The sequence below is a fragment of the Melopsittacus undulatus genome, chromosome 6 (assembly GCF_012275295.1).
Source record: "Melopsittacus undulatus isolate bMelUnd1 chromosome 6, bMelUnd1.mat.Z, whole genome shotgun sequence".
Classification (NCBI taxonomy): Eukaryota; Metazoa; Chordata; class Aves; order Psittaciformes; family Psittaculidae; genus Melopsittacus; species Melopsittacus undulatus.
The window spans coordinates 57931628-57959144 of record NC_047532.1 but is presented as its reverse complement, the minus strand read 5'-3'; the positions used below and the strand labels follow the sequence as shown (position 1 = coordinate 57959144).

General features: G+C 49.2%; 1 protein-coding gene across 1 annotated transcript in view; it reads right to left on the bottom strand.

Moving 5' to 3' along the window:
* Positions 1-22806, bottom strand: part of EPHB1 (EPH receptor B1) — a 77394-nt gene extending 54588 nt beyond the window's left edge. Inside the window, exon 1 of the mRNA XM_034064287.1 lies at positions 22591-22806. Coding sequence (XP_033920178.1) covers positions 22591-22648 — 58 coding nt within the window. The 5' untranslated portion in view covers positions 22649-22806. The remainder of the gene's footprint in view (positions 1-22590) is intronic.
* Positions 22807-27517: the final 4711 nt, after the last annotated feature.

The following is a 27517-nucleotide window of genomic DNA, read 5'->3' as shown; positions in this document are numbered from 1 at the left end:
GTTTGGCAGAAGCCAGACAATATGATCCCAGCTCCAACTCCTCAGGACCCGGGGCTCCAGACCTCCAGGAAGTTTCTGCTCACCACCAAGCCTTCTATCCCTTACAAACAGCCCCACACCTCATTAAGTTGTCATTTAATCCTCACTATGGCCCTTCAAAAAAGCAAGCAGACATGCCCACGCATAAATGGGAGCAAAGGCAGAGGCAAAAGGCCATGCAAACATCTCCCAGTCCTGTCCCGTCCCCCCCATCAGGGCTATGCAGGGAGGGATGCTCTGAGAGCCCCTAAAATGATTGCTGCTTTTCCCCACAGCAAATGCTGTATCCTTGTGCCATGCACAGGAAACTGAGGCAGCAGAGTCCGGGGTGATGCAGGGATCGTGGCCGGGCTGGGACCCAGCTCACTCACCCCATGGTAAGTAAGGACACACTCAGTTACAGGAAAGGCACTTCTTGCAAGGGTTTGTTCAGGCAGTATTCTCACTCCATCATCTCCCTTCCTGTTCCACACACTTACAGCTTCCTTGCCCATGTCATTGGGTTGGGATTTGGGATTTTTTTTGGGGATGGGATGATGACAGAGGAATGTACTTCTGATAAAATATAGCTGCTGTGCGGGCCAGTAGCACACAAGGACCAGTGCTGCTCTGAGGTGACATCCACCAGGATCCCACCCAGTGGATCTCACCCCTTTGCTCCAGTTTCTCCCCAAAGGCTCTTTTGGAAAGAAGGCAGGGAGGCACAACAGCAATGCTCACTAAACAGGAGACTTCAAAATAACTAATTAAATAAATTAACTGATTGAAACACAGAGAAGCTTTCATTTGGAGGTTGTTGGAGCCCCAAGGGGACTGTGTGGCTGTGGCCAGGGAGGTCACAATCACAAGGTTTCCACACTGATGCATAACTCGCACTGCAACAGCTTTGTGTTTCTAAAGCAATTTGCACACCCAAGGAAAAAGAGGGCTGAGAGCCATTGCTAAAAGCTCGACCCTCTTCAGACCACCTCTTGCTCAGATCCTGCCCTGATGCTGCCATATACAAAGAGATCCATAACCTGGTAAAATGGTTTGGTTGGTTTGTTGGGGATTTTTCTTACATAAACTGGTTAAATTTCAGTTCAGATTCCTGCTGAGCTCACCCAAACCCCGTGACCGCAGAGGCACTGGCACCAGGAGGACTCGGCTGAGCAATTTCCCATTGACCTCTGCTGCTTCCTCTTGGAGGAAATCTTGGCTTTTACTTAATTTTCTGGGAGGTTCAAGTAACCCTGTGACACCAGAGGAAACCCCGCAGGGACGTTTATGGCCGGGCCACTTAGGGCTAAGGCTGCTGAGCACCCTCCTTCCGCACTGGGGGGTTGTGGATGACTGTCTCTTGCCCCAGCTCCTCGCAAAGCAATGGGGAATGAGATGGAGCTCTCAGCACTCACGTCTCCATCTCTGGGCTGCAAAATATCACTACCAGCGTGGGGACACAGGGGTCACTTCCCCCAGGCATCCAGTCCTTGGGAGCAGGCAAAGCGGGGCTAGGAAGTGAGATCCCTTTTCCTGCTAGCAAGGGGATTGCTGCAGACCAGTGCCTGAGTGGCATTAACCAGTGGAAAAGCCACACAGACACCTTGCACCTCTCCTATTGCCTGCCTCATCCTGCTGTGAGGACCAGTCCTTGTTATTTGGCACTGGGTATTAACACTATCATCTCCCCGTGCCTCCTACATCTAGCATGACACCATTAGCCGTGCCATGGGAACCCTGTGCTGCCTGTCCACCTGCATCAGACAATCCCAACACCTCCACTGTGCCAGCAGGCAAGCTCAGTGCCTAATAGGCAAATGCTGGTAAGGCGCTGCTCCCCTTGCCTGCTCAAGGTACAGCTCCTCCAGCAACTCCTTTCACACACGTGTGCAGAGCAGATGCTCACGAGGGATCTCAATACAATTCACTTGGAGAAGTCTTCAGGACCTGAGCCTCCACTGAAGGCAGCTGACCAGGCTATAATGGCTGAAGTCCTCATTATGGAGAAGACAAGCTCTGCTACCAAGAGCTGAGCTCTCATAGTGAAGAATCTTCAGCTCTATACAGTAGATTTTCTTTAATGGACACATTACTTTAAACTAAGCCTTCACCATCTGTTCCAGTCCCTAATTATCAATACAAAAACAAACGTCTACTCACAATTACACTCATAACAAGTAAAGATGCCAGCAATTAGAATGCACCAGCATCCTCGCTGCTGAGCAGCACATCCATCTGTGATAGTGCTCATGCAATCCAGGCAGGGAGGACCCGCTGCCATCCCAGGCTCCCTTCACCCTCCTGTGCAAACCAGTGAGAGATGTGGCCAGAGCTGATGCCTGTGGTGGGATAAGCTGGATCTCAGAGAAGCAAAGAGAGGGCCTGCGTCATTCAAGTCACTCAAGGCAAGAGTAGCCAGGTGGGGAGCAGGGCAGCAAAGGATCGACTGCAGGAGCTGATGCTGTCTTACCAATCACCCTTCCCAACGGGATTCAAGCCTCTTCCAGAAAAACCTTTCTGAACTACCCACAACAAAGTGAAACTTATTTCCTGAAATCCCCAGCTTGAAGCCTGTATTTCAGACCTTTACAGCATGGAGGGCTCCTGCCAATCTCATCAAAGAAGGTGGGACTTTTCCCTGGCAGGATCCAAGGTCTGGCTACAGGCAGAGAGAGGCAGAAGAAAGGAGACCAACCCAACTTGATCCTGTTTCAGCACTGTCATCTGGACAGAAAGAGGTATGACAACAAATCTGTCCAGGGGGGCCATGAAGAAACTTCCAGGAGTGCTGCACTCCTCAATAGATGCCTTGGGAACATGGTCCCTCTCCCAAAACAAGAACCAACAGCTCTCCCTCGTGCAACATAATGGCAGGAACCAGCCTAAGGCACTCAAAAGCAAATGCTTGGGCATATGCAAAGAGAAGCAGGCATGTCTAAGACAACCAAGAGGAAAAAGACAGAAATTAAGCAAAATAAGGAGAGAGAAGGCTTGGTAACAACAGATGGGTAGAAGGAGATTTGGAAAGGATGCCAGCTGCTGGAAATAAGCCCCCCAAGATGCGTGGGGAGCAGAGGGGTGCGTGTCAATAGCTGAACCTTCACAGGGAGAAGGGAGGGCAGGCACTGAGCGAGGGCAGGGCACATGCGGCCATGCAGGGCTTGGGTCTAAGGTCCAGAGGGACAGAGGATGCTTTGTGGGTAGGATCTTCAGAAACTCATCCTGATGTGCTACAGCATCAAGCAACCACTGATGGGCTCACTGCATGGTCCAGCCCCAGGGCATGTGTCCTGGGCAGGCCCATCCCCATAGCACGACTTCCTGAAGGGGAACAAAAGCAAGAGTTTTTTTCCACAAGAAAAGCACCATATTTTCCCCTTTATTTCACGCTCATAAATGCCAAGCTTTCTTTCTACCCCCTCTTTCTCTCCCAAGAGCTTCAGCAAAATCAGCCGAAGGCAAGCGCACAGCTTGGGAAGCTTCTGTCCAAGTTTGGTGACATTACCAGAAAAAGGGAACTGTAAGGAAACAGAGCCAAGATGCTTTATTACAAAGACTAGGGCTAAATAATATTAACTGCTATGATGCTGCAAGCTCTGCCTTCCCATGGTTGTCATGACTTCAGGCCAAGCCAGATTGCATCCATGGCTTTCATTATCGTTAGCTGTATGTTCATGATTGCATCACACCTCTCAATGTCAATGGAAAGAAAGTCTCACAAGTGCCAGGGGAATAATCTGAATTTACTCTTATTTCCCATAGATGAAGGGGTTCAAGCACACACCAAGAGGTTGCCTGAGTAATTCCAGGTGCTCTCCATGACATTGCTTCTGGCCACAACATCCTACAATGTGGTTCAGGTTCACCCATGCAAGGGTTCAATATATCCTGAGCTTGGACCAAGCTGGTAAAAAGGATGAACTTGAGATGCGTGTGGCTCTGCCACAGAGACCAAGGCAGCAAAGTGCTGGGTACACATACTCCACAAAAAGCCTCTTCTGAAGGAGGAGTCCTCATCTGGTTCCTGCTCCTAACTGGGAGGGGGCACTACTACTCATCCCTTATGCCACAAAGGAGCTAACAGCTACACTGCATGAATGCCATGACATCTCCAAGACTGTTTAATTACAGTGCTGTAGAGGTAGGCAAGGTAAAAGCAGGATCAGCCTCTCTCCTTCGGTAAGAGCTGCTGCTCTGAACAGTTTCCTGAGAGCACCAGCTTCCAAAAGAGCCTCTTAATGTATCTAAATACTTTCAATCAAAAATATTACAGCAACAACTAATTACATCCCATCATTCCCATAGCTCTCTGCCTTTAATGGTGCATTTTGCTGCTATGGAACGATGTTGAAACTGCTCTGGAAGTGCATAACGAGCTCTCCCTGTCAATCTCCCGTGGGTTCGTTATGAAGGATTACCCAGTGAATAACGAACCCGTTGAGAAGGGGGAGGATATGCTCAACAACAACAAAACAAGTCAACACCCAGCATTTTCTGCCTGTGTTTTAAAGGAAACCACCAATGCTCTGGAGTCTACATGAAGCTCTTGTGGTAGAGGAGCCTGCTCTGCAAAGACACCTCAACCATGACACTACCATCAATGGCCACCAGCCAGCACAAGAAGATCTGTGGTGGCCGAAAATGCCCTGCTTTTGGTTGGGAAAAGAAAGAATTTATACATATACATATGTTTATCAGCTGAGGACAAGTGTGCTGTGTCAATTTGTGATGGGATGCGTTAAGCTGTGGCTGCACAACACAGTCCTGGACCTCCTCCGGGATCCCTTGTCAATGGCATGGATTTCAGCACACAATGAAGATGCATCACAGCAGGGCAGGCAATAACTAAATGAAGCTCAGATTTGGGGCTGTTTGCTCAGCAACTATATAACAACTTTATCAATAAGCTGCTGCCTGCTGTGACTGCAGGATGAAGCGCTCTAATTACAAGCAGCAAACATTACCCATATCAGGATATAGCAAATTGAAATATACTGGTTGATGTGTCTGAAAACAGACAGTAAAATACCCGCTTAAATTCCTGGAAGTGTATATGCATACATATGACTAATCCAGCATATCAGGCAAGAGCAAAGCACAGGAGAAAGACCCTCCACCAAGCCCAAGCTTAACACTGGCTAAAAAAGTTCAGGAGGTGATGTAAAGTTCGGCCCACGAGTCCCACTGACCAACACTCACTGTTCTCTGCACACCATGCAGAAGAGACCCAGCCCCAGCATCCCCCCTGGGTTTTCACACTTGGAAGGGGCTTGACCCAGCATGGGTATGTGGTGTTGGATGAGCTCAGCTGAAGCCATACAATCCATTAATCATAATCCTACCAAGGAGAGAGACAGTAAATCAAAGAGACAACCTGCCTGCAAATAAATTACACGGGGGAGGTGGAGGGGGAGAGGAATGGAGAGGAAAAGAGAGAGAACTGCAGAGGGAGAGATAAGGAAGAGGGAAGGAAACAACAGCAAATTACCAAAACAAAAAGAGCACGCATCACAGGGAAAAAGAAAAAGACAAAGGGGACTAAATCACATATAAAGATAAGAGAGAGGAGATAGGGCTTTCAATACCTTTTGTTTTCTTAATTGTAAACCTACTTCAGAAAAACTGGGAACAAGTTTTAATCCACCAAGGTCAAACTCAGATATCAGATGCTAGGGGAAAATCTCAGGACAGCTTGTTACAGGTAACCCAGTATTTTCCAAATATAAAAGTGCTCATTTGCTCCTGTGACAAAAGTCAGTTGCTGATATCATACTTTTTATAATTGCAAACAGGCCACAGATATACAAAATCCACACACAGGTCATAGTCCAAGCCTAAGTGTTTACAGATGGGAGCAGATGTGTTTGGCAACTCAAAATCAAGCAGCAACAAGGGCCAAGAAAGCACTTTAGTGAATGCTCTAGCCCACCAGGACAGAACCAGCCATCCCAAGAGCCATCCCTACCATCACCATCCAGGAGTACATGCCAAAGCAGATGAAGACTGAAGGTCGGGTGCCCGAGGACACTCTATCCCTTGTCACACAGTCAGGTGGCTTCAGCATCAGATGGGCACAGCACCTTGCATCCTGGACCTCTTGGGTAGAGACTTGCTGACTTGAACAACCATCTCACCAGCCAAGCAAGTGAGGAGGATCCAGTCCCCCAGCCCATCACAAGTCCCAGGGGCTGCACAGCACCTTAAGGGATGGCAAAGATAAACCAAACATGGGGTAGTGATGTCAGCAACATCGTGTTTCTGCTACTTTTCTGTAGCTCAATACTTGGTCATCAGCCATGTATAGTATTGGCTGCACATGGTGTGCTCCAGGCAGGTTGAATAGAAGCAAGCAAGCTCACTCAATGAGAAGGATATTCTGCCAGGAGCTCTTCCCTTGGAAAGAGATAGCTTGATCTTCATCATGCTATATATGAGAAGAGAAGGAACCCCCCTAAAAGGAAATAAAAATAAGAGCAGCATTTAAGATTTCACAGACAAGGACCATTGAAGCCTAATGAGTTCAGTGAAACTGGGATTTCCCTTGGAAATGATAGCCTTTAAATACAGAATTAGTCAACTAGGAAGACAGAGCAACCATAAACATCAATAGCATCCACGATTACACATGCTAGGATAAATTAAAAGGATGCATAGTTTTCATGTGTGGATACATAGGATATTCACCTGTGGAATTGCCTAAGGATCTCCTCAACATCATGTTCATACATGTCTCACGGCTGCACCATGCTTGACTACAAAGCCAGTCTTCAAGGCCTACTCCAGCATTGCCTCTGTGCTGGTGGTGCATGAAGTTTTGCTGAGCTACTGCACCAGACCTCTCCTTGCTTCCCTGCTGGATTTATTTTGCCTTACTGTGGGATAGCACTGCCTATGAAGGAAGCTCTAAAACCCAAAACATTTATCCTGCATTTCCCTTCTTTAGAGATTCAGGATGAGTCAGAGTCTTGGACCACATTCTCCAGAAAAGCTTCGCGCTCGCTGTAAGAACATGCATCTCGCAAAGCCCTAAATCTAAAATGCCAGCCGTAAAGAGCCCTCAAGACAAGAAATGCACCTGGCATCGTCCAGCTCCTATTTACTAGATCTGATTTTAAAATGTCAAAGGGATTCTGCATGAGCTATGAACATGACAGACTGCTCAGATGGTGAGCAAGCACCATCAGGGGACTGAAGCTTAGTGAACAGCATCCCTTCGCCCATGCGCATCTCCTCCCAACACAGTCAGGGGCTTGGTGTTTCAGACACCAAAATCTGGGAGCAGAAACCTCCTTTTTCACCCCAACAAACACCCTGGCTGCCAACAACCAAGGCCAGACTGCTTGGTCGAGCCAGAAAACACTTTTCCAATCAAAATTAGAGGCTTGCAAAGAAAAACCCCACTCTGGACAAGCATGCAGTGAGCTTGCTGGCACAGCCCAACATAGAATAACTGCAGCCAGACTGTTCCTGTATTTTTAATGCAGCATCCAACATGTACTAAAGCCTTCAGGGAGGCCAGTCAATTATTTTTCAGGTGTAAATAATAACCACACAATAGCAACAGTACTGCTGACACGAGGATGCGTCCTGAACATCGTGCCCTGGGAGCCTCAGAGGGCAGAGAGGAGGCAAGGCAGGGTAGCATGGCTGAAAACACGTAGGGATGCTCTGGTTGCCACTGGAGATGTGGAACTGAGCTCTGGCCTCAGTGTAACACAGGCATCGAGGGGAGGAGGTGGAAATATTGAACCTCAAATGGAAGAAGCTGCAAAAGCTTGTTGGGAAGTGGCTCCTGCGCCACCTCCCTCCCAGCACCGGCCGCCACTCCAAGCATCAGCTCTACAGTTTTTGCACCATATGGAGTCATCTCACGAGTGCAAATGAGGCAAAGAGCATGAGAGGCAAAGTGAAATAAATCTGTGCCACCAAGGGGGCTGCCAGCAGCATGGGAAAGCCTCTGGTGGGACACAAATGGGAGTGGAGGAGGCTCCGCTGCATCCCCCGTTGGTGGAGAGCCAGCCCCACCACCTGCCCAGTCCTCCCAACCATAAAGCTACACACATGGGAAAGGGAAGGAAAGGGGATGTAGCAAAGTCAACAGGTCCTTCGCAAAGGGCACAGCACCCTGTGAGCAGACCCCAATGTTGTTTTTTTTTCTCTGGCCCCACAGCCAAATGCTGTTTCCCAAAATGTCCTGCAAACCCATCCCTTGGCTTTACAGCTTTGCCTGGAACTCACTTTTTCCATCTTTTTATTTTTCTCCACTCTGATACAGGCTAAACAGCCAATGGCCAGGATCTGTAACTATCCTACATCCTCTCCCCCAAAATTTTACTGTCAATCTGAGCTGTCTTTAGGTACGTATGCACTTGATATCTGGTCCACTGAGTAGATAAAATGTGTTTGCCAAGGTGTCTAAACACCCATCCACACAAGGTGCCACACCAGCTCTGACAGGTCAGTGGAGCTGTCCTAAACCCTTGCCTAAAACTACTGACAGCTACAACCAACTGCACTCATCCCTTTAGAAGGTGTTCTTCATTAATGGGGTGCACTGCAGGGGCTGCAGGACCCCTCTTCATAAGCTGCTGGTGCATCACCTTAACTGTGCCAGGAGCAGTTAGCAAACTGCTGCCTGCCTTCTCCTGCTCCTGGCCGTGCCAGCACCAGGCCCTCTGTCCCCCAGGTTTCTCCCCACCAGGATCTGTATTCTGTGAGAATAAGGGAAAAAAGGAGCACTGCTGTAAGTCAGCCTCAGATCATAGGGTTTTGCTTAGGACTCTGCTTACGCCAAGCTTTTCCTGCAAGCTGCAGCTGACTGAGCTGCTGCTTGTCCACAGCTCCCACCAGCCCTGGGAGGCAAGGAACGACGAAGAGAAGGATGCTGGCAGGAGGCGCTGCTGGCCTGCCCAGCATCCCCTGCCTCCAGTGCCTGCATGGGAGCAAGCTGGGAGAAGGCTCTAGCATGAGGACAGCCATCCATGTGCTGGGAGTGGTTCCCAGGCAAGGTTGGGGGATTCTTTTCCCTACACACACCCCAGGATGGTCTCCTTCCCAAGTGCACAGGTAAAGATGACTTAACACACAGGTGACACCTCATCAAAGCACTTCAGCATGGGGCTGCAAGGAGGTAAACAAGAAGTCCACTTGAGCCGCCTCCAGCAGCCTGCCAGTCACTTGCCAGATCCCAGGAAGGCACCTACGATCCGCTGTGAGCAAGGGATGGTCCCAGCATGACCAGCACAGCTCCATTTCATGCAACATCAGCTCTGCTCATTTTTAAAGTGGCACCACTGATGATAAAGTTCCCCCTAAGCTCATCTCCATATCAACCTCTTCTCCTGATGACGCTGACCCATCCTCCCTGATTGTAGTTTCCTTACTGAAATAAATCACTTTAAGTGCACGTTGTGCTCTGGGTCTCATTACTGTTCATCATCTTCTGCACAACGGAGCTGTCACATCTTCACAAACTCTGTCACCTGGGTGACACAGAAGCAATTTGGGATGGCAGGCAGGTGGGGAGAAACCACTCACAGCTCAGCAGGGCACCAGAAGCTTCCTATCCATCTTCCCTGCAGCTTTCAGATGGTGGGCTCACACTTTCCAGACCCTCACATACCCCTCATGGCACAAAAACTCAGGAGAACAAAAGCACAAAGGTGCAACAAGAGTGTAAGATGGGACCATTGAAAGCAAGTACCCAGAAGGATGTCAGGAGCAATGGCAGATACACATTGATGGCCAAAAGCAACTTCCTTCAGTGAGGTATATATCTGCAAGGAAACTTCCTCCAGAAGAGGTGTCAGAAATCCTCTTTCCTCCCTCGATTTAAATCACAAACATCTAAAGAAGGGAAAGAGGAAGAGCTGAGCACAAGGGCAGCAAGACGGTCACCAAACCTTCTCTGTTGTGGATCCTAGGCAGCACCACATTCAACTCCTCATCACAGATGGGTGCTTCCAAGTCCACCAGGTTACTCCAGATTAATATAGAACAGAAGATCACAGTTGCACTGCACATAGTACATTAAAAGCTCTGTGCCAAAACCCATGAGGACAGATCAGACAGAAGCAATGCAAAGGCGTTGTTTGCCTGTCACATCACTTTTGAAAGCCAAACACTCAGAAGGCAAAAAAGGGAGCAACTAAGGCTGCTGCTGATCTTGTAGTGCCCACAAAGACAAGCCTGTGGGGTTTTTAATTGAGGAGTGTAAGTGTTACCAGTTTCCAGATGGCGAGCATCCCCACAAGGGGCTGGAACCTGCTCAGCATCAAAGGCTAACATCACTGGCAAGGAAGGAGTAGCTCATTCATTGCCATGCAGCTGACACCTGCATCCCTGCATATCAGCATGGCTCCGTAGGAAAAGGAGCTGTTTCCCAATGCAGTTTTTAGGAGAGCACAAAGGTTGGATTTCCCAAGTACACAACACCTACATACACCCCTGAGCATGGACAAGGAAAAGATGTGCTGCTCTCATGCCTTCCATAAGGACAACACTCATGCTTGTCTCAATATCTCCACCTCCACCATTTCATCACAACTTCATTGCGAAACACCCTTCACTGCCCCAGTGCCCACAGCAGGAGGAGGATACCCCCAGAGATGCAGGAGGAGAAGATCCCGGAGATGCATGTGCACTAGGACATCTAACACCGCCAGGAAGGATACCTCAAGTGATTCCACAGGCTTTGCTCTTCTCTCCCACTATCCCACCCCAAAAACCCAACCAGCCTACTGCAGCCCAGCCTAAGAGACCCCGTGTCGTCCCCCCCCTTTGCCCAGGGCACTTGCACACATGTTCGCACACGCCAGCACGGAGCAGGAGGGGAAGCCGTGTTGCAGAAATAACACAGGCACACAAACAAAAGAGCACAAGCCATTAATCTGGGTGAACCAAAGGAAATGAAATCATTATGTCTGCAGCTACAACATCCCGAAGAACAAATTTCCTGCCTGGATAATAAATGGATTCTTTTGTTTCACATTGGCCCCAACCACGTGAGTATCTTGGCCTATTCCTCATCCAAAACATCTTGCTGTATAAATACCCAGACGGGCTCGAGTTTCAGCTGCTAAAAATATGTTTTAATTACAATAATATATAACAACAAAAAAACCCCAAAAGCGCTAGATCTACGAGCTCCCCTTGCCTCCTAAACAACCTCTGATGGCTTTCCAGCATGCAGGCAGGCAAACAAAAAGTCCAAAAGTTGCCAATTACAGCTGAACAGCATAAATGCAGTCTTTAAAAGTAAGACCAAGGCACATGAGAGGCAGCCCTGGGTTAATGCCCAGAATAAGTAACCCCTGCCAGAAAGATAAGTGATGGGTTCATGAGCATTTGAAGCACTGATGCCCCAAAAGTACCTTGTAGGTATCTCCCAGCAGCAGAACAGGCACACTGACAGCTGCTCCTGACCTCCAAAACTTCAGGGCTGTGCAGGTTTTCTTCTGAGCCAGATTTTCTGCTGGTGTCTCGCTAGGGCTTGGGATTTATTAGCTATATGGATGGGGAAATACAAGTTCTGGCCCCTCCTGGCCTGGCAAGGGTATGTGTCAGCTCTAGGAAAGGCTCTGGGGGTCTCAAGGGAATGCAGACTTCTAAGAGAGTTGCGTCAATTATTGGCTCCAACTGATACTTTAACTGCAACTCCACCAGATCGCTCTGTTAAAACCATTTTTGCATCTAACTATGTATTTTGCTTCTGACTTCAGCTTTTTTTTTACTCGCCTTCCCAGTTTTACAAACACATAGCAAATGCTGCATCAAGTTTCAAAACAAGACATGGTTTTGAATCCAAACATCAAGCGCCTTGGTGCAAAAAGTCTGAACTGTTTGGATGTTAAAGAGAGAGTTACTTCCATGAATGGAAATAAGCTGCAAAATCCCCCCAACCTAGCAGGCAGCTGGAGGCAGAAAATTCAACCAAGGCCATGACACTCAACCACAGCTCTTACAGTCCCTGGGTTGTACTTGCTCTCCATCACCCCACACATCCCAGCATCCCAAGGCAAAACACTCTTCAACTTCAAAGACAAGCAGAGGAAACCCCGTTTTAAAAGCTGGCTTGGTGCATCGCACCAGCAAAACTTCATTTTCCTTTGTGGGTCATCTTTAATGTCAGTTACATTGTGGACACTGGGAGAAGTGTCCAAGCATAGCTGCTGCCTCATTCCGATCGCTTATCACCACTGTTTCTGCAAGGAAGTGGAAGAAAAAAATAAGAAAGTCCTTGGAAACTAAATATTTACACACCCACGTACGCTAATCCCAACGGATCCAAGGGTGGGAAGCCTATTTAAAAAGCCATCCCTAATTACTTTCCCATTTGAAAGCGAATAATCTGGTGATTAGCTAGAATGCTTTATGTTAGTAATCACATATTTTTGAAGAGGAATAATCTGCTGGTGTGTGCACAGACAGTACAGGGACCCAACAAGCAGTGCCATGAGCTGGAAGCACAGTGGGTTATTAGTGCAATACACAGATTTATCAAGAGCATCTTTCAGTCCCTTTTTGCTGATGTATTAGCAAAACTAACTCTCTTATCAGACAGTAAGGTGGTTTCTGCTGGAAAAAGGCTAAATAATCCAGACCAGGGGATGTACACAAGGATTTCGAAGGTCCCCCTGCCACTGCAAAGCAAATAGCAATAATTCGCTAATTGGCAACAGCCACTGCGCTGCTCAAGGAAAGGGCTGAAGCCTTCAGGATAGGTGAAAGTTTGATTATAAGACATGCATGGCAGATCATTTAGAGAAATAAAACCGCATTTGCTTTGCCACAGCCAGCTATTAAAAGTGGAGAATGTTATTTCAGGTAATAAAGAGCAAGACCTGAGGACCAGCCTGGGAATTCAAATTTACAGCCTGTATCAAATTCATACGCTGTAAAACTTCACCTAGTTTATAAGTTTCTCACCAACTTCATAAAACATGTTTTATTATTATTGTTTTCTGACTCTCCTGCCTTAATAAAATTCCTCTCCCAGCCCGTGTGGGTGTCGCATTATAAACATTCGCACTTTGATTCATTCAAGACTGAAGAAAGCTTTCAAGGTAACCTATTAGGAATACTTTAAATGTTTCAAAGACATCCCAGTTTCCTCTGAACGTTGCAAAGCTTTAAAGCAGTAAATAAAAACGTGTCTTGCCACAAGCCACCTCCAAAACTCTGCTGGGCTGCTGACTCAAGAGATCACATCTGGGGGTGACCGAGTTGCATACCAGCCCAGCAGGGTCCGTGCATGGCATGGGATGAGAAAACACAGGGGTTATCAGAGCACAGGGGAAGGCAGGTACCCACCCATCACCCCCCAAGCCCCTTTAGCAGGGAGCCCTGAGATGCTGCTCAGTGGGTCCCACTGGTTGAAGACACTTCCTCACAGTTAGGAGCCAGACTGTGGAAAAGCAAGGGTTTCCCCATCCCCAATCAGCCCCAACACTGGCACACAAAGGCAGAGCAGGAGAGTGCTCTAAGCAGCATCTTTCTCAAAGAAGCCCATTTTCTCCAGCCTCAGCCAAAGCCCGTTGAAGTTAATGAGCGTCTTTTTATAGCTTTCAGCAGGCTTTCGAGCAAGCCTTTCAGTGCAGGGGACTCCAGCATGTGCGCAGTGGTGCCAGCCATTGCAGTAATAACCCACGCACAGTGCAAGGAGGGATAATAAAAGCTGGTTTTTATAAAGATACTGAACACAATTAGCTTTCAACCTCACAGCTCCCACCAGCCTCCTTCAACCTCCTCCCCTCTGCAAGGTCAGCTTCAGCATCCATTGGAGGGGCATCACCAGGTGATGGAAGAGTTTGGCAAGGTCCTACCTAAGCTGGGTCCAAATTAAAGGCATAAGTGCCTTTAATTCCTGCACAGCTGAGGCTTCTCTCCATTTCACTGAGGAAGAGTGAGGCTACCTGGTACAATGCACATGGTTCAAGGAACCCCACCATCCCTCCCCAGGAAACATGGCATAGAGGTGATCCTCCTATATTTTATTAATCCAGTAATTACCCCTTTACAGCTTTGTACCTGGTCACAATAACACTGCTACACATGACCTCACAGTGCCTCTGTCAATAGCCTGACAGGCTCAAGCGATTTAGACCCTCACCAGCAACTCCATGTCAAAGACCATGCATCTTCAGGAAGTTCACCCACTTGCATGAAGCTTCTGGACAGCTTCAGCCAAACCCTATGGGATGAGGCACGCAGCATCTCAGGCTCACTTGCAGCCAGGTCATGCTTCTAATTGCCAGTACTAAATAAAGGATGCAAAGACCCAACATCACTACTTAAAAATCGTTACAGCAATAGTTATATGAACATATTGAACATATTTGTTTCATATAAAAAGCAGAGCTGATGCATCACAGAGCGCTCTGAGAGCATCTTATTCCTGCTCTGTCCCTGTGTGTCCATCTCATTCCTTGGGTATCTGGAAGTTTCATGGGATTCCAGCAACAGGCACTGTGGCTACTTCCATCCCTGTGACAAGCACTGCAGCTACTAAAACCCTTGTAACAAGCATTGTGAATACTTAAACCCCAGCAACAGGTCCTGTGGGTACTCAAACCAGAAAAGTGCAGTGGTGATGGAATCAGAACTGGCTCCAGCAAACAACAACCCAAAACCACACACCATCTTTCCTGCCTTAATAGGCAGTGATGACAGATGGAGCCCAAAGTCATGGACTAAATTAACTCAATGGACTTTTACAGGGATGGTCCATAGACTAAGGGAATGATATCTCTGTGTGTATACCTCAAATGTCTGGAAAGGTGATGGTCTGTCCCTATGCATCAATCTCCTTCCTTGGGCATATACCAATATGAAAGCATTGGGTGAAAACCAATAAAATGTAGGTGCCCAGTCATCTACCAAAGCCAGCACCCAGCTATTTCTTTGAGCTGCCCCACCTTGTCCCCAGTACATGAGTCTGTCCCCCTCCCAGCTCCCCCCAGCCAGAGGACAGCCCAATGGGACTGGAGCAGATCCCCTGCAGCCAGCCCTGTTCTCCTGCCTCCCAAGGGCAGCGCTTCCTTTTCAACTCTTCTGCTGGGTTCCTGGTTTTCCTAGGGAAGATATACTTCACACCCCTTCGCCTCTTCCATGGTGATTTAATGTCTTTTGAGCAAAAAGCAATTATCCTCATATCAACAGGACCCTGGTGAGGATGATAATGAGTCAGCTCCGACCCTGGGGCTAAGGAAGCAGCTGAAGCGAGTGGAGGCCTCTGGTAATCAAAGGCACATCTCCAGCCTCCAATAGCATAAAGAATAAAAGAAAAGAAAATGTAAAGCCCCCATACAACTTCTGTTGTTGCCGTTCCTTGTTCCATCTCTCCAGCCATGGCATAGGTGATAGCATCAGGAAAAAGGGGACCAACATCAGCCCTGGGTCCCTTCCACTTTGCCTTGTAGATGCATTTTGGGTGTTGCCTGCCAGCTCACCCACAGCACCACACAACAGGGAGCTGGCACAGGGGGGTTGGTCTCATGCTCAAAAGCCAACACCACATGCCTGTTTTCCCAGGTTTTGGAGCTCAAGGAGCACCCCCTATTTGGAGTTAAGCCCAGAATGAAGAAGACCTGCCCTGTCCCAGGACTGGCATGCAGGGCCAGGCAAAAATGGGTGTCCCCATACTCTGCCCTGCAAATGGAAAGAAAATAGGAAAAGGGATGCAAAGACATGTACCTGCAACAGGCCTGCAAGAGGCTCCCCAGGAGATAGCAGAGCCATGAGGAGAGCATCCAGTGATGCCAAACACCAGGGCAGTGTGCTGGGGTGCTCTTCCCCTCAAAACCATGAATATATAGCCAAGCAAAGACACCAAAACTCAGTCACGTTCAAAACAATACAAGAAAGATGCTAGTTAGGTTTGAATAATCCAAAACTTGGTGCTCTGTTGCTGCTGGCTTGCAGCATACACAGTACCAGTGCATTAGAGAGACAGGCAGGATGCAAGAAGGACTTTTGAGAGAAAACATCATGAAACAATCCTTTAACATCATGACAAAGCCCCTGTGTGAGATGAGAGAAAAGAGACTAAAAGCTAAAAGGATAGCCACAGCCTCTCACCTATTCCCAGTCTCCATTTTTACTCCTTGCATAACAAATCAACACTTCATCAGCTTTGAACAGCAGTAACACCCACTGGATGCCTCCCCAGTTGTGTTTCTTACTACACAACAAGCACATACCTGAGGGTTTATTAATAAGAGCTTATCACTTGGCAGGGCTATTTCCCAATTTAAATAAACAAACAAACAAACAAATAAATGTTGTAACCCCCTATCCTCCCCAAAACCCCACCAAAATAAACTTAACAGGTTTATATTGGAAGAAGGGAAGCTGAAGGAAAGTCATCTTCCTTGGCCGGGGCTCAGCGCAGGGCCCCTTTCCCTTTGAACTGTTGCCTCTGATTTTTCACCACAGGGCTCCCAGCAGGAACTTATTAAAACCAGACCAAAGCACGTATGCTTTAATAGTAATTAGGTCACCCTGGGTTGTGGGCTTAGCAGGCAAAACTATAATTATTTAGAAACATCAAGTTTAAATGCCAAAGAGTCTTAATGCAGCTGAGCTAATTAACTAATTTCAACTAAGTAACTGATTAGCTTAAAAAAAAGGGAAAAAAAAGAAAAATCAATGATCATAGACAACATTTTCTTTTAACAGGTTGTTTTCTTGCAGCAATTCTCAATTGCACAAAAGAAGACCAACAACCCCCGCTAACCAAATATTATTGTAATTAAATATTCAACAGAAAGCCTCTTCAATTATTCAGAAGACTGATAACACTTGTTTATAATTGGGGTGGTGGAAGAGGTTTCCAGAAGCAGGGATTCTGCACATCATCAGGCTCTGCTCACAGATGCAAACCCACATGGGCAGATGGGTCGTGGCATCAGTACACAGTGCCGGCTCCGGCACAGCTCCAGCCACCACTCCCATCCCTCCTGCAGAAACTAAACTTGGGAGAAGGATGCTTTCCAGCCTGGACATAAGAAAATGGACCATATGGCCCACATGCTTTCTGGATTTTTGTCATTAAACCAAAAATTTAAGGGACTAATGGCCAGTTTCCAGGTTTCACACCATTTTCCAATGGTAGCGTTATTCCCTCAACAGAGAACCAGGAGGAAAAGCAGACCCTGGTGTATCATTATAACTCACTAAGCAGCATTACCATAGGAAATTACAAATTAGCTTTTCAGCAAAGGATATGGGGATATTTAGATTAGCTATAGAGGAACTACAGAACCTTTCAGTCCATTTATCAAAGCTCTCATAGCTCCAACTTCCAGAGAAATGAAACAATAATAAATATTGATCAGGGAAAGTTAATCTCTGCCGAATGCACTTTAATAATTCAAAAGTTATGAGAAATTAATAAATAGAACAGACCCTTCAGCTCCTACAAACACACATCACATTTTTCTCACCGTTTCTCATAATGTGACTTTGTGGAAAATGGATGGTGACGCAAAGAAGAAAACCCAAACCAAACCACAAATATCAGCTATGCCTGGGAGCAACCACATCTACAGTGCAAGATGGAGCCATGCCTGCCACTTATCTGGAAGCAGTAGTGCTGATGTGGGCAAGAGTCTGCTCTCTTTGTCCCCAAAACAAGGGCTGTGGTGCCTCTACCTGCTACTGGATGGTGTCCACATCAGCCCCCTGTGCCTGCTCCCTCTCCTGCACACTCTGAAGCAGCCTCTCCAGCTGCTCACCTTTGTAAAGACTGGTTTTAGCCCCTAAAAGCTGGACTGTGCAATAACCAGCCTGGTATCCTGGGGCCATCCAAGGTCCCAGCTCTCTCCTGATGCTGCTCTGATATCACTCCAGCCTCTTCTCCTCCCACACCAACCTTCACCAAGAGGGGAAAATGGGAGAGATGCCAGAGGCTCAGCCAGCAGAAGCACCCTCTGTTCACAGGTGGACCATGATGCATCTGAAAGTCTTCTGGATTCATGTTCATTTGACACCCCCAGCACTTGGCATCACTTACTCTTGGTAACCAGTGGACTCAAACTTCCACTATTTGGGCCATCCACACCACTCCCACCACCCCAGCTCCATAGACCTCCACAAGCAACAGGCACTCTGGCTTCGTAACATCACAACTGAGGCTGTGCCTTTCCAAATTGCCACCCAGCAAATACCCAAGCTTAACATTTGCCTTGTGCGAGTATTCAAGCATGCAACGCTTGATAGCTCAAATGTTTGCAGAAAGAGAACAAGGTCAAATTGAAATGCACTTTCAAATTCTAATGAATATTTGGGGAAAACATTCCCTCCCCCAACCCCAGCTATTTACTCAGCCTCCCTGTGCTGCTAAATGACTGCTTATACTGACCATGTCTGTTCAGAGGGAACGGAGCACTGCAGCACCTTTTGGGCTGTATCATAGAAGTCTGGGTATCCTGCACGAAGCTATTTCCACATCAGAGTATGATGAGCTCATACCCACAGCTGGGAGAGGTAAAAAAGCCTCCTTGAGCTGGCTGTATCTCAGCTGGAGTGGTGCAACACACACCACAGGTATTACAAGAGCAGCACTCTGGGAGCCTCAGCCTTGCTCTGAGCATCTCTTCCATCAGCCTCATAAAATCAACTAGATTGGAAAAGACCTTTAAGATCATCAAGTCCAACCTCTACCCCAGGACTGCCAAGTAAGTCCACCATTAAACTATGTCACTAAGGTCCTCATCTACATCCCACAGCAATCCTGCTGCACTAGGGACCAAGATCTTGATGACCTGATCAGCATTGAGTTTCCCATTGCCCAAGGAACTATTTTCCCTCTGTCACCAAATCTGAGTTTTTCTTTCACTTACAGAACCCATTTCTGCTAGAAACATCTATTATTTAGCACCGTGGCCTGGATCCAGAGCCAAACGCATTCACGCCTACTTCATCAAACATCAATATTTTCTTCTGATTTTTGAGCCCAGCAGAAGATTTTTACTCTGTCCTGTTGCGTTAGGAGCTGCATCTGGGGTAGGGATGAGGCCACCTGACAAACCTCCCTGGCAGCTCATGCCACAATAGACAGGGCCACTAAACACACTGGAGCACAGGACAGCAACCCTGTGTCCAAAGGGAGACAGAGAAGAAAAATATACATATTTATCACAAACCCTACATTTTCATTGACTGGAGATACCAGCAATTAGTAAAACCAAAAAAATACCAGCAACACAGGTATCTGCAGTCTCAGGCCAGTTTTCCATGACTTGACAAAATGCTTTCCCTTCAGGCTAACAAGATCTGGGCTCACTCATCATGCCAAGGATAAAGCGTTTCCCCTTAGGATTTTTGGGTTTTTTCTTTCCCAAATAGTTTCTGCAAAAAAAGTAAGAGTAAAGGAATGGCTAGATGTCAGCACCTGCAAATTCCCATGCAGGATAATAGCACTTGCAAATCTCTCCTGAAGACTTGTTCCTAGCTTCTCCTCGAAAACAGCTCTGCTCCCAGTGAAGCAGCTGGGCCAAAGGTGGAAGCCCACATGGTGAAAGCAGTGATGGGAAGGGTGGTGCAGCAGCCACCGGCTCTCAGCTTGCTCGGTGCAGGCACCACTCCGGCGCCTGGCGGAAGCAGAGGAAGTCCAAAGGATGCCTGCAACAGATGTGTGTATCCTGAGCCAAAACGGGAGGAGAGAGGGAGCCTGGAATGGGCGGCACGCAAGGAGCAGGAGCCAGGGACAACACGCTCTATGCAAACTCCCCATCCCCGGTCCTCCCTCAAGCTGTGATTCTGAAGGCCAGGCAGGTAAGCGAGCAGATAAGCACAGAAAGCAAAACTAAGCTGGATCTGCCAGCCCTGAGCAAGGCTTTTCACCTCCCTCCCTGCTTTGCTTATCGTGATGCCGCAAGCAGCAATACAGGAGATGGAGAGAAAAACCTGTCTTTTAAAAGAGTAGGCATGAGGCAGGGAGATGATGGATAGGTGAGCAGGTAGGCAGATCAAATAGCCTGTGTGGAGAAGCTGCACCAAAATGGACATCAGCCGGAACTGAAATACCAGCACCTCAAACTCCAACAGCTCCTGTATTAAAAGGTGCTGCAATGGCCCATTACCATCCTCTCTATATGCTAAATGTGACTATATTTGGTTCAGTTAACACAGGAGAGAGCAGGCAAGTGCTGCCTAAGTGATTGCAGGGTGTGGGAGAGATGGAGTATTTCTTCCTGTCATCTTCTCTTGTCCCTCTTCCTCTTCAGAAGCCACAAAAAGAATTTAAAACTACTATAAAGATCCAGGTGTCCAGCAGAAAGCAGCCAGCCAAGCCCCAGGATCTGGTAAAAATCAAGTAACCATAAGAAAACTCAGATAAGCGACTCCACTATCTCCAGGTTCACGTGCCGCAGGCAATGAGTTAGCAAGGTTTTATGGAGGATAAAGAGATGTTTGCAGGCAGCCCTGACCTCAGCTGCATCCTCCTCCCCCTCCGACCAGGTCCAGACCCTCAAACATCTCTCCCCCTACTCCCCGCCACCCCAGAAAAAAAGACTTTTTGTTTCAATGGCTCCTCTGGGATACAGGGAGCCATGGCACAGCCGTGCTCCCGCCGTGGAGCTCTTGCTGTCAGAGAGGGCTGCTGACAAAACCGGTCTCACGGCTGTTCCAGGGGAAAAGCCAGACCCCAAGATAGGTCAGGCTCTAGAAGATGCTTCAGCTTGGGTAGCAAAACCCACATTTCAATCAAGCAAATGCAACCTCTGCACCAGGAGGATCCATAAGATTTAAATAAGCTCCATAAAAAAAGTGTTTTCCTTATATGACCATGCCAAGAGACTGTCGCCTTAAGTCCAAATCAGATTTGCTTTGCCTCAGGAATTTCTCATCCAAAATTTCCCCTTAAATCTGAGATCTCTCCCAGGATACTACTTTACTATCCAAGCCATTTCCTCAGCTGGGTAGAAATGACACTGCTCTTCAACAGGTTCAGCCCCAAGCAGGGATGCTGGCTCTGAAACCCCAGCACACACTCCCAGGGATGGCTTGGGGCAAGCTGGGGAAGACCCTGCATGACAGACAGACAGACACATCACCCAGGAGAGTGCTCTCAGACAGGGACCAAGCCGAGGTCTCCCAGCCAGCCGCGATGTCAGCAGTACCTCAAGCAGCTGACGCTGCAAACACCAGCTAGCTGCTAACAGGTCTGGCATCTTCACGTGCGGCTTTGCGACCAAGCAAGCATGCACCCGTTTGCATCACGCTTAAGCAACGCATCAGCATTTCCACCTCGAGTTATTTCTATACAGAGACGCAACGAGGGAGGAAGCCTGAGAAATAAGAAAAGCAAACGCCTGGCTCAGCCAAAAGCTGGCAGAAAGTAGATGCTGCAGCAAATGGGCCTGGCTGCCACAACCCAGCAGGCATGCTTGTGAGCAGAGGGCAACCATGGCCAACACTCCCACCCCACTGGAGACCATCACAGCAGCATTCCAGCTCCTAAACCAGCTCTGTGCTGCCCAGAGCTGAGCTGCCACTCTCCAGCCAGCTCTGTCAGCTTTCAGTTCAGCTGTAACCATGCTAATAATAGCTATATCACCCCAAAAGGGGTACAAGCCCCACACAGGCCAGTATCTCAGGTAGCCCACAAGACCGCACACATCATCTTTCTGTAGCCACATGCTTCTTGTTGCCACAAGCAGGAGACCCCACAATGTTCCCCACTCACAGATATTGCTCAAGCACCAGGCAGCCGCTGCCACAGCCTTTTTGCTCGCGTTGTACCCAGAGAAAACAAGGCAGTAGCAAAATAAAGCAAAGCAATAACCCAAGAAATACTTCCAAAGCCACATCAGCCAGAGCAGCGATGCACCACCAACGCCAGCCTGGGGCAACCTGGCTGTCCTGCCAGGCCCAGCACCCAGAGGCTGGGTCTCAACCATGGGCACCATCCCAGTGCACAGTCCCACAACAGGGCAGGTGGTGGGGAAAAAAGACTTCAGCCCGACAGCACGGACCTCACTGAAGGGATGTTCACACATCTGCCCACCAATGGGACAAGCATCTCCTGGACCAGTCCATCCCAAGTAAAGGGGACGCCTTGCCCACATTTCAGGTGCACCCATCCTCCTTTGACACAAAGCTCTCAGGGGTGCTGGGAAGCACGGGAGGAGGAAGACAGCCGGAGGCAGCCTAATGCACAGCTACGGCCCCTGGAGGTGTTCCCCACCGCGACCCCAGAAGGGCTCTGCTGGGGACGGCATCCGGAGCAGCCGCCGGTCCCACGCAGATCCGGACGGGTTTTCCACAGCCGCCCCCGAGCGCTGGAAAAGCCCCAGCCCCTTCCCGCAGCCACCCACGGCCGCGGGCGAGCCCCGTGCTGCCAGCACCGGCTCCCCCCGGCTGCGGGAGAGCGGCTGCCGCGACCGGCCGGTGCCAGGGGGAGCTCCGCGCCCCTCGAAACGGACAGGGACCGTGCCTGGAGCCAGCCCCGTGTCTTTGTGCCGCCCCCGGCACACTGCGCGACGGGGGAGCCGGCTCCCCGCGGCGCTGGGACTCGCGGCTCAGCATCACCCCCCGACCCCTTTGCCATTCCCGATCGCGTCTCACCTTCCACGGCGGCCGCGGCAGCGGCCAGGCAGAGCAGCACCACCAGATCCACAGCCATCGCCTCCCCGGGCTCCTCGCGTCTCTGCTCCGCAGGCGTCAGCCGCTACCGGCGGGCGGCCGTGAGCGGGCATGGGGGTGCGTCCGCGGGACGGGCAGGGGTAGGTCGGGTCTGGCCGGGACGGGGCCGGAACCGCGCCGCCTCCCCGCGCCGCCCGGGTCACATCGCAGCCGCGAGTGGAGCAGCGGCCACGCCGCCGCCGGCCCCCGCCGCCGCCCGGCCCCGCCCCTCGCCACCGCCCCGCCAATCCCCGCGCCGCTCCCCGCCTTCGCCCCGCCCTTGCCACCACCCCGCCAATCCCCGCGGAGCGCCCCGCCTCCGCCAGCCGAGACCTGCTGTTCGAAGGGGGACGGCGCCCCCTGGCGGCTGATCACCGCCGCCGTCATTCCCCCCCCCATCATTCCTGTTGGGGGGACCCCACCTCCCCAGAGCGTACCCAGAGCCCTCGCCCTGGAGAGGGGAAGGGTGGGTCCGGTTCCTCCCTTTTGTCCCCGACAGGAAGCTGGAGCAAACGGGCAGCGCCACGCCGAGCCAGGCCCCCGGCAGCCCAAAACACGGCTGCTCCCATCTCAGGGTCAGCACGCTGCAGCCCCGTAAGAGTCAACGTGGGGTCTTCCTCAGCCTCTTGCCTTCCTCCGGCATCCTCATTGCTTGCAGGGCATCGCCCCAGGGCCCAAGGTGAGATGGCACCCAGGAAGAGGAGGGCAGCCAGGGTGCCCAGCGTGCAGCATCCCTGTCTCTGCCAGCAGAAGGTGCTTGTCCCAGGGGCCACATCCTTGTGCACATGAGCCTTTGGCAGCATGGGGTGTCACCGCAGCACAGATGGGAGCTGAAATGAGCCCTGCAGAAGGGGATTCACCCTGTCCCCACCACCCCACGCACCACGACAAGGCAGCTCTGTGTTACAGAATTGGATCAGTTTGGTTTGGATTGGAAGGGACCTTCAAAGCTCATCTAGTTCAAACCCCTGCAATGAGCAGGGACATCTTTAACTAGATCAGGTTGCTCAGAACCACATCCAGCCTGGTCTTAAATGGCTCCAGGGATGTGCATCCACCACCTCTCTGGGCACCCTGTGCAGTATTTACCACCCTCGATGCAAAGAACTTTTTCTTCACATCCAGCCTGAATCTCCCTCTTTTAGTTTAAAACCATCATCCCTCTTCCTATCACAACAGGTCCTGCAAAATAGTCTCTCCCCATCTTTCCTATAGGCCCCTTTTAAGAGCTGAAGCAATAAGGTGTCCATGGAGTCTTTTCCAGGCTGAACCTCAACTCTCCTATTTCCCCCATAAGAGAGATGCTCTATCCTGCTGATCATTTCTGTGCCTTCCTCTGCACCCTCTCCCGCAGGTCCATATCTTCCCTGTAATAACGCAGAGATGGATGCAGGACTGCAGGAGGGGTCTCACCAGAACAGAGTAGAGGAGCAGAATCCCCTCTCTTGACCTGCTGCTCATGCTGTTTTGGATACAGCCCAAGATACAATGGGCCTTCCCAGGGGTCAGCATCCCCCTTAGCTCCCCAACCAGGCAGTCGCTTCACCTTGTTCAAAGATGACCTCATCCCTCTCTCCTGGAAGGTTCATGCACCCCAGCACACAGAGGAAAGAGAGGGGCAAAATTTAGAGCAGGGAAAGCAACAAGGGCTCATTCAGGTCATGGACACCTGCCTGTATCCAGGGTGCATCTGCTATTACAGTGGGACAAGCAACCATGCAGAGGTACCAGGCACTGGAAAGCAGAGTTATAGAACAGTTTGGGTTTGAAGGGACCTTAAAGATCATCCAGTTCCACAGCTTCTTAGTGAAAGAACACACAAAAAGCACCATTCAGCAGTGCCACAGGAACAAGAGCTTTCTTTTGCAGTTGTGCAAAATGTATTTTGAGCAGGTCCTATTCAGTTGAGCAAATAACAGGGAAAAAAATTGCCAAGAAGCTTCTGGTGAAGTTTTAAGGAAATTTGCTTTTATCTTGACAACCCCTCTTCATTTCCTTCCCATGAATATCTCAGCAATCCAGTTTACTCACTCAGAGGATCACAGAAAGAAAACTGTGAAGTAAATGTCAGTATTATTTGCATCTTTATCCAGTCTGCCACAAAAGCAACACCATGTTATTTATCTGATCTAGCACAACTCAGTAACAGCTCAAGTATAGAATATTCATGATGTGCAAAGCAAAAAAATGTTAATCATTTGAAAATACAAGAGGCAAAGAGCTGAGCCTGCGAGTTATCCAGAGAACTGCCTCAGTTATCTTTGGGGGAATAACCAAACAATTGCTATCCACTGAAAAACTTGCATTCAGAAGCCAATGTCTGACAAAGAAAAAGAGCCTGACAACTTTTGTATAAGGAAAAAAAGAATAAAATGCATCAATATTCTTCTGATTTCTTTTCAGCTGGCCAAAGAGTTGGCTGTGCTGGGTAAAAGCCAGCTGTGTTTGTTCAGAAAGCTTTCTGTTCTGTCAGCCTTGCTCCAATTCTCTCAACAGCAATGCTTCACTTCCAGAGGAAGCAGCTCAGGAAAAGCCTCTTTGCCATGCTATCATTCAGAGGGCAGGCACAGGGAGGCAGCATCATTGTGCCATAGGGCCACTCTTTCTTGCTCGCCTGATGAGGTTATGGTCACCAGCTGCCACAGAGATCACAGCCACACCAGCATCCCGCTAAAGGACACACCAAGGGCAGTAAAGCTGGCTGCCTGTCATATTTTGCCCCATTTCACCCTCTGAACTAGCCATGTTTGGGATACTTCTCCTGCAGTGCCCCATCCATCAGGATGGACTTCCTACAGATCCTCACTGAAGGGATCCTTCAGATCCCCACTGACTTCCTTCAGATCCCCACCTGAAGACCAGAAGGCCACCGTCAAGGTCCTATCTCATTTGCTTCTCCCCAGAACCCCACATCCCAGAGCTGCAATCAGAACAAAAGGCCCGAGACCCCAGGCAGCGGCAGCAGTGCATTACAGTGCTCAAAGTGTCTTGCAGAAGGCAAAGCACCCCTCCAGGCCACACATAACCCCCAGTGATGCCTACCAGGCATCCATCCAGGAAGGACATAGGGCTAAAAAGTCATGCTAAGAGCACAAAGAGCCTCCAGGAGGGCTTTTGGCAGCCCCATGCCTGCTGTGCATGGCCAGTCTCTCTGCTCCTACGGCACAGCCGGCAGCACATTGAGATGGCGGCAGTCAGCTGCCAGAATTAGCTCTGTCTTAATTAACAGCTTTGCCTTTGTTCTCTGATGATGCTTCAGGCAATGCCAAGCCCTTTCTGGAGGATGAAGATCTGGGATCCCAGTGAAAGGAAACATCAAAAGTTATCACAGACTGCAGCACAGATCTCCCCCTTGAAACCACTTTCAGGACCAAAGGTATCATAGTCTGTGATTGTCCCATCCTTTCCCACCACACTGCACCATCTGAAACACAAAGATGAATCCCATCTGGCTGTCCCTGTGCATGTGGTGGCAGGAATCATGCTGCAAGAGGGTTCTGGAAGGGTCATCCCAAATCCTTTTAGCTGTGAACTAGCAAGCCCAAGCCTTGGGAGTGTGACACCTCTTGCAATACAGTGCATTCATCCATAGGGTGACCAGGGCTCCTGTCCCACAGCAGAGCTACTGCCCAGCTCAGACTGGAAGGATCACTGGGAAGGTGCCCTTGGTGGCAGAGGGGCCCTGGCAAGCTGCTTGCTAACATAGGAGCATCTCAGAGCAGACATAAAGGTTAAACAAGCCTTCCACTGAGTCAGCCCCACAAGCACAGTGCAGACCCACAGGCAGAGGGGCCTCCTCTTGCCAGAATAAGCACAGGCACTAAAGCAGCCACAATGCTCCCAGTTTATTTACCAAGCCAAAGCCAGGTCTGTGAGGAGGGCAGGAAGATTTCTGCACAGTGCATCCTCAGCAAGTGCTCTCGCAGGGAGCCATCCTCAGCAGCGCTCTTGCATCCCTAATCCTGCTAAGGCAGCACAGGCTGCTCCCAGCAGCTTGCCTGTGCATTAATTGCAGAGGAAAAGCATGCACCTAAAGCATCCTCCCAGCAGTCAAAGCCTGAGGAGCTGATAAATCCTCTCTCTGATAAGAAAAGCAGATTCCTTCTATTTTTCAGCATTTCAGACTTGTCTAGTGTGCCCCAATACAAGTCATGTGAGACAAGTAAGCATAGGCGATGTTGGTGAGCAGCATCGAGCCCCTGCAGTACTGCCTGTGCAGTAGAACCCCCTCCTACAAGTCTAATGTAATATGATGCAATAACATTAATTAGCTCCAGTAAGTGCTTTAGTGTATTCACCAAGGGCAACAACTCAGTCACTTGGCACACTGCAGTCCAAACTGCTTACTGCACTCCAAGGAGAAGTAGCCTTGGGGAGACTTATGGACCTAAAATACCACAGGGAAACTGAAGGGAGGAAGGGAGAGAAGGTATTCCTTTCTTCAGGCATTCACAGAAAACTCAGGTATCTTATCAGAGCAGAAGCTGTAGGAAGGACAACTCCTTTTGTCAGGTGAACAATTTGAGGACTAAATTGAAGTGAGATGTGAAGAAAAAGTAGGTGAGATGAAGGTTAATTTGGCAACCAGAGTGAGAACAGAGGGAGCTAAGCTATGGAAGAGTCTATTAATTCCCTGGGCAAGAGAGATGCACAGTCAGAGCTGGGACTCGGAGTAACTCCCCGCACAGTAGTGAAAGATAAATTGCAAGTTCTTCTTGTGGAATATTCTGTTTATTAAGTACAGGAATAAGAGACAGTCAAGTGCCAAGTGCCTTGAGCCTCTCAGTGCCTGAGAGCATATTAATCACTCCACATGATTGAACAAAAGATGAGAGCAGCATTAAGACAGGCTCTAGTGCCACGCTAGTCA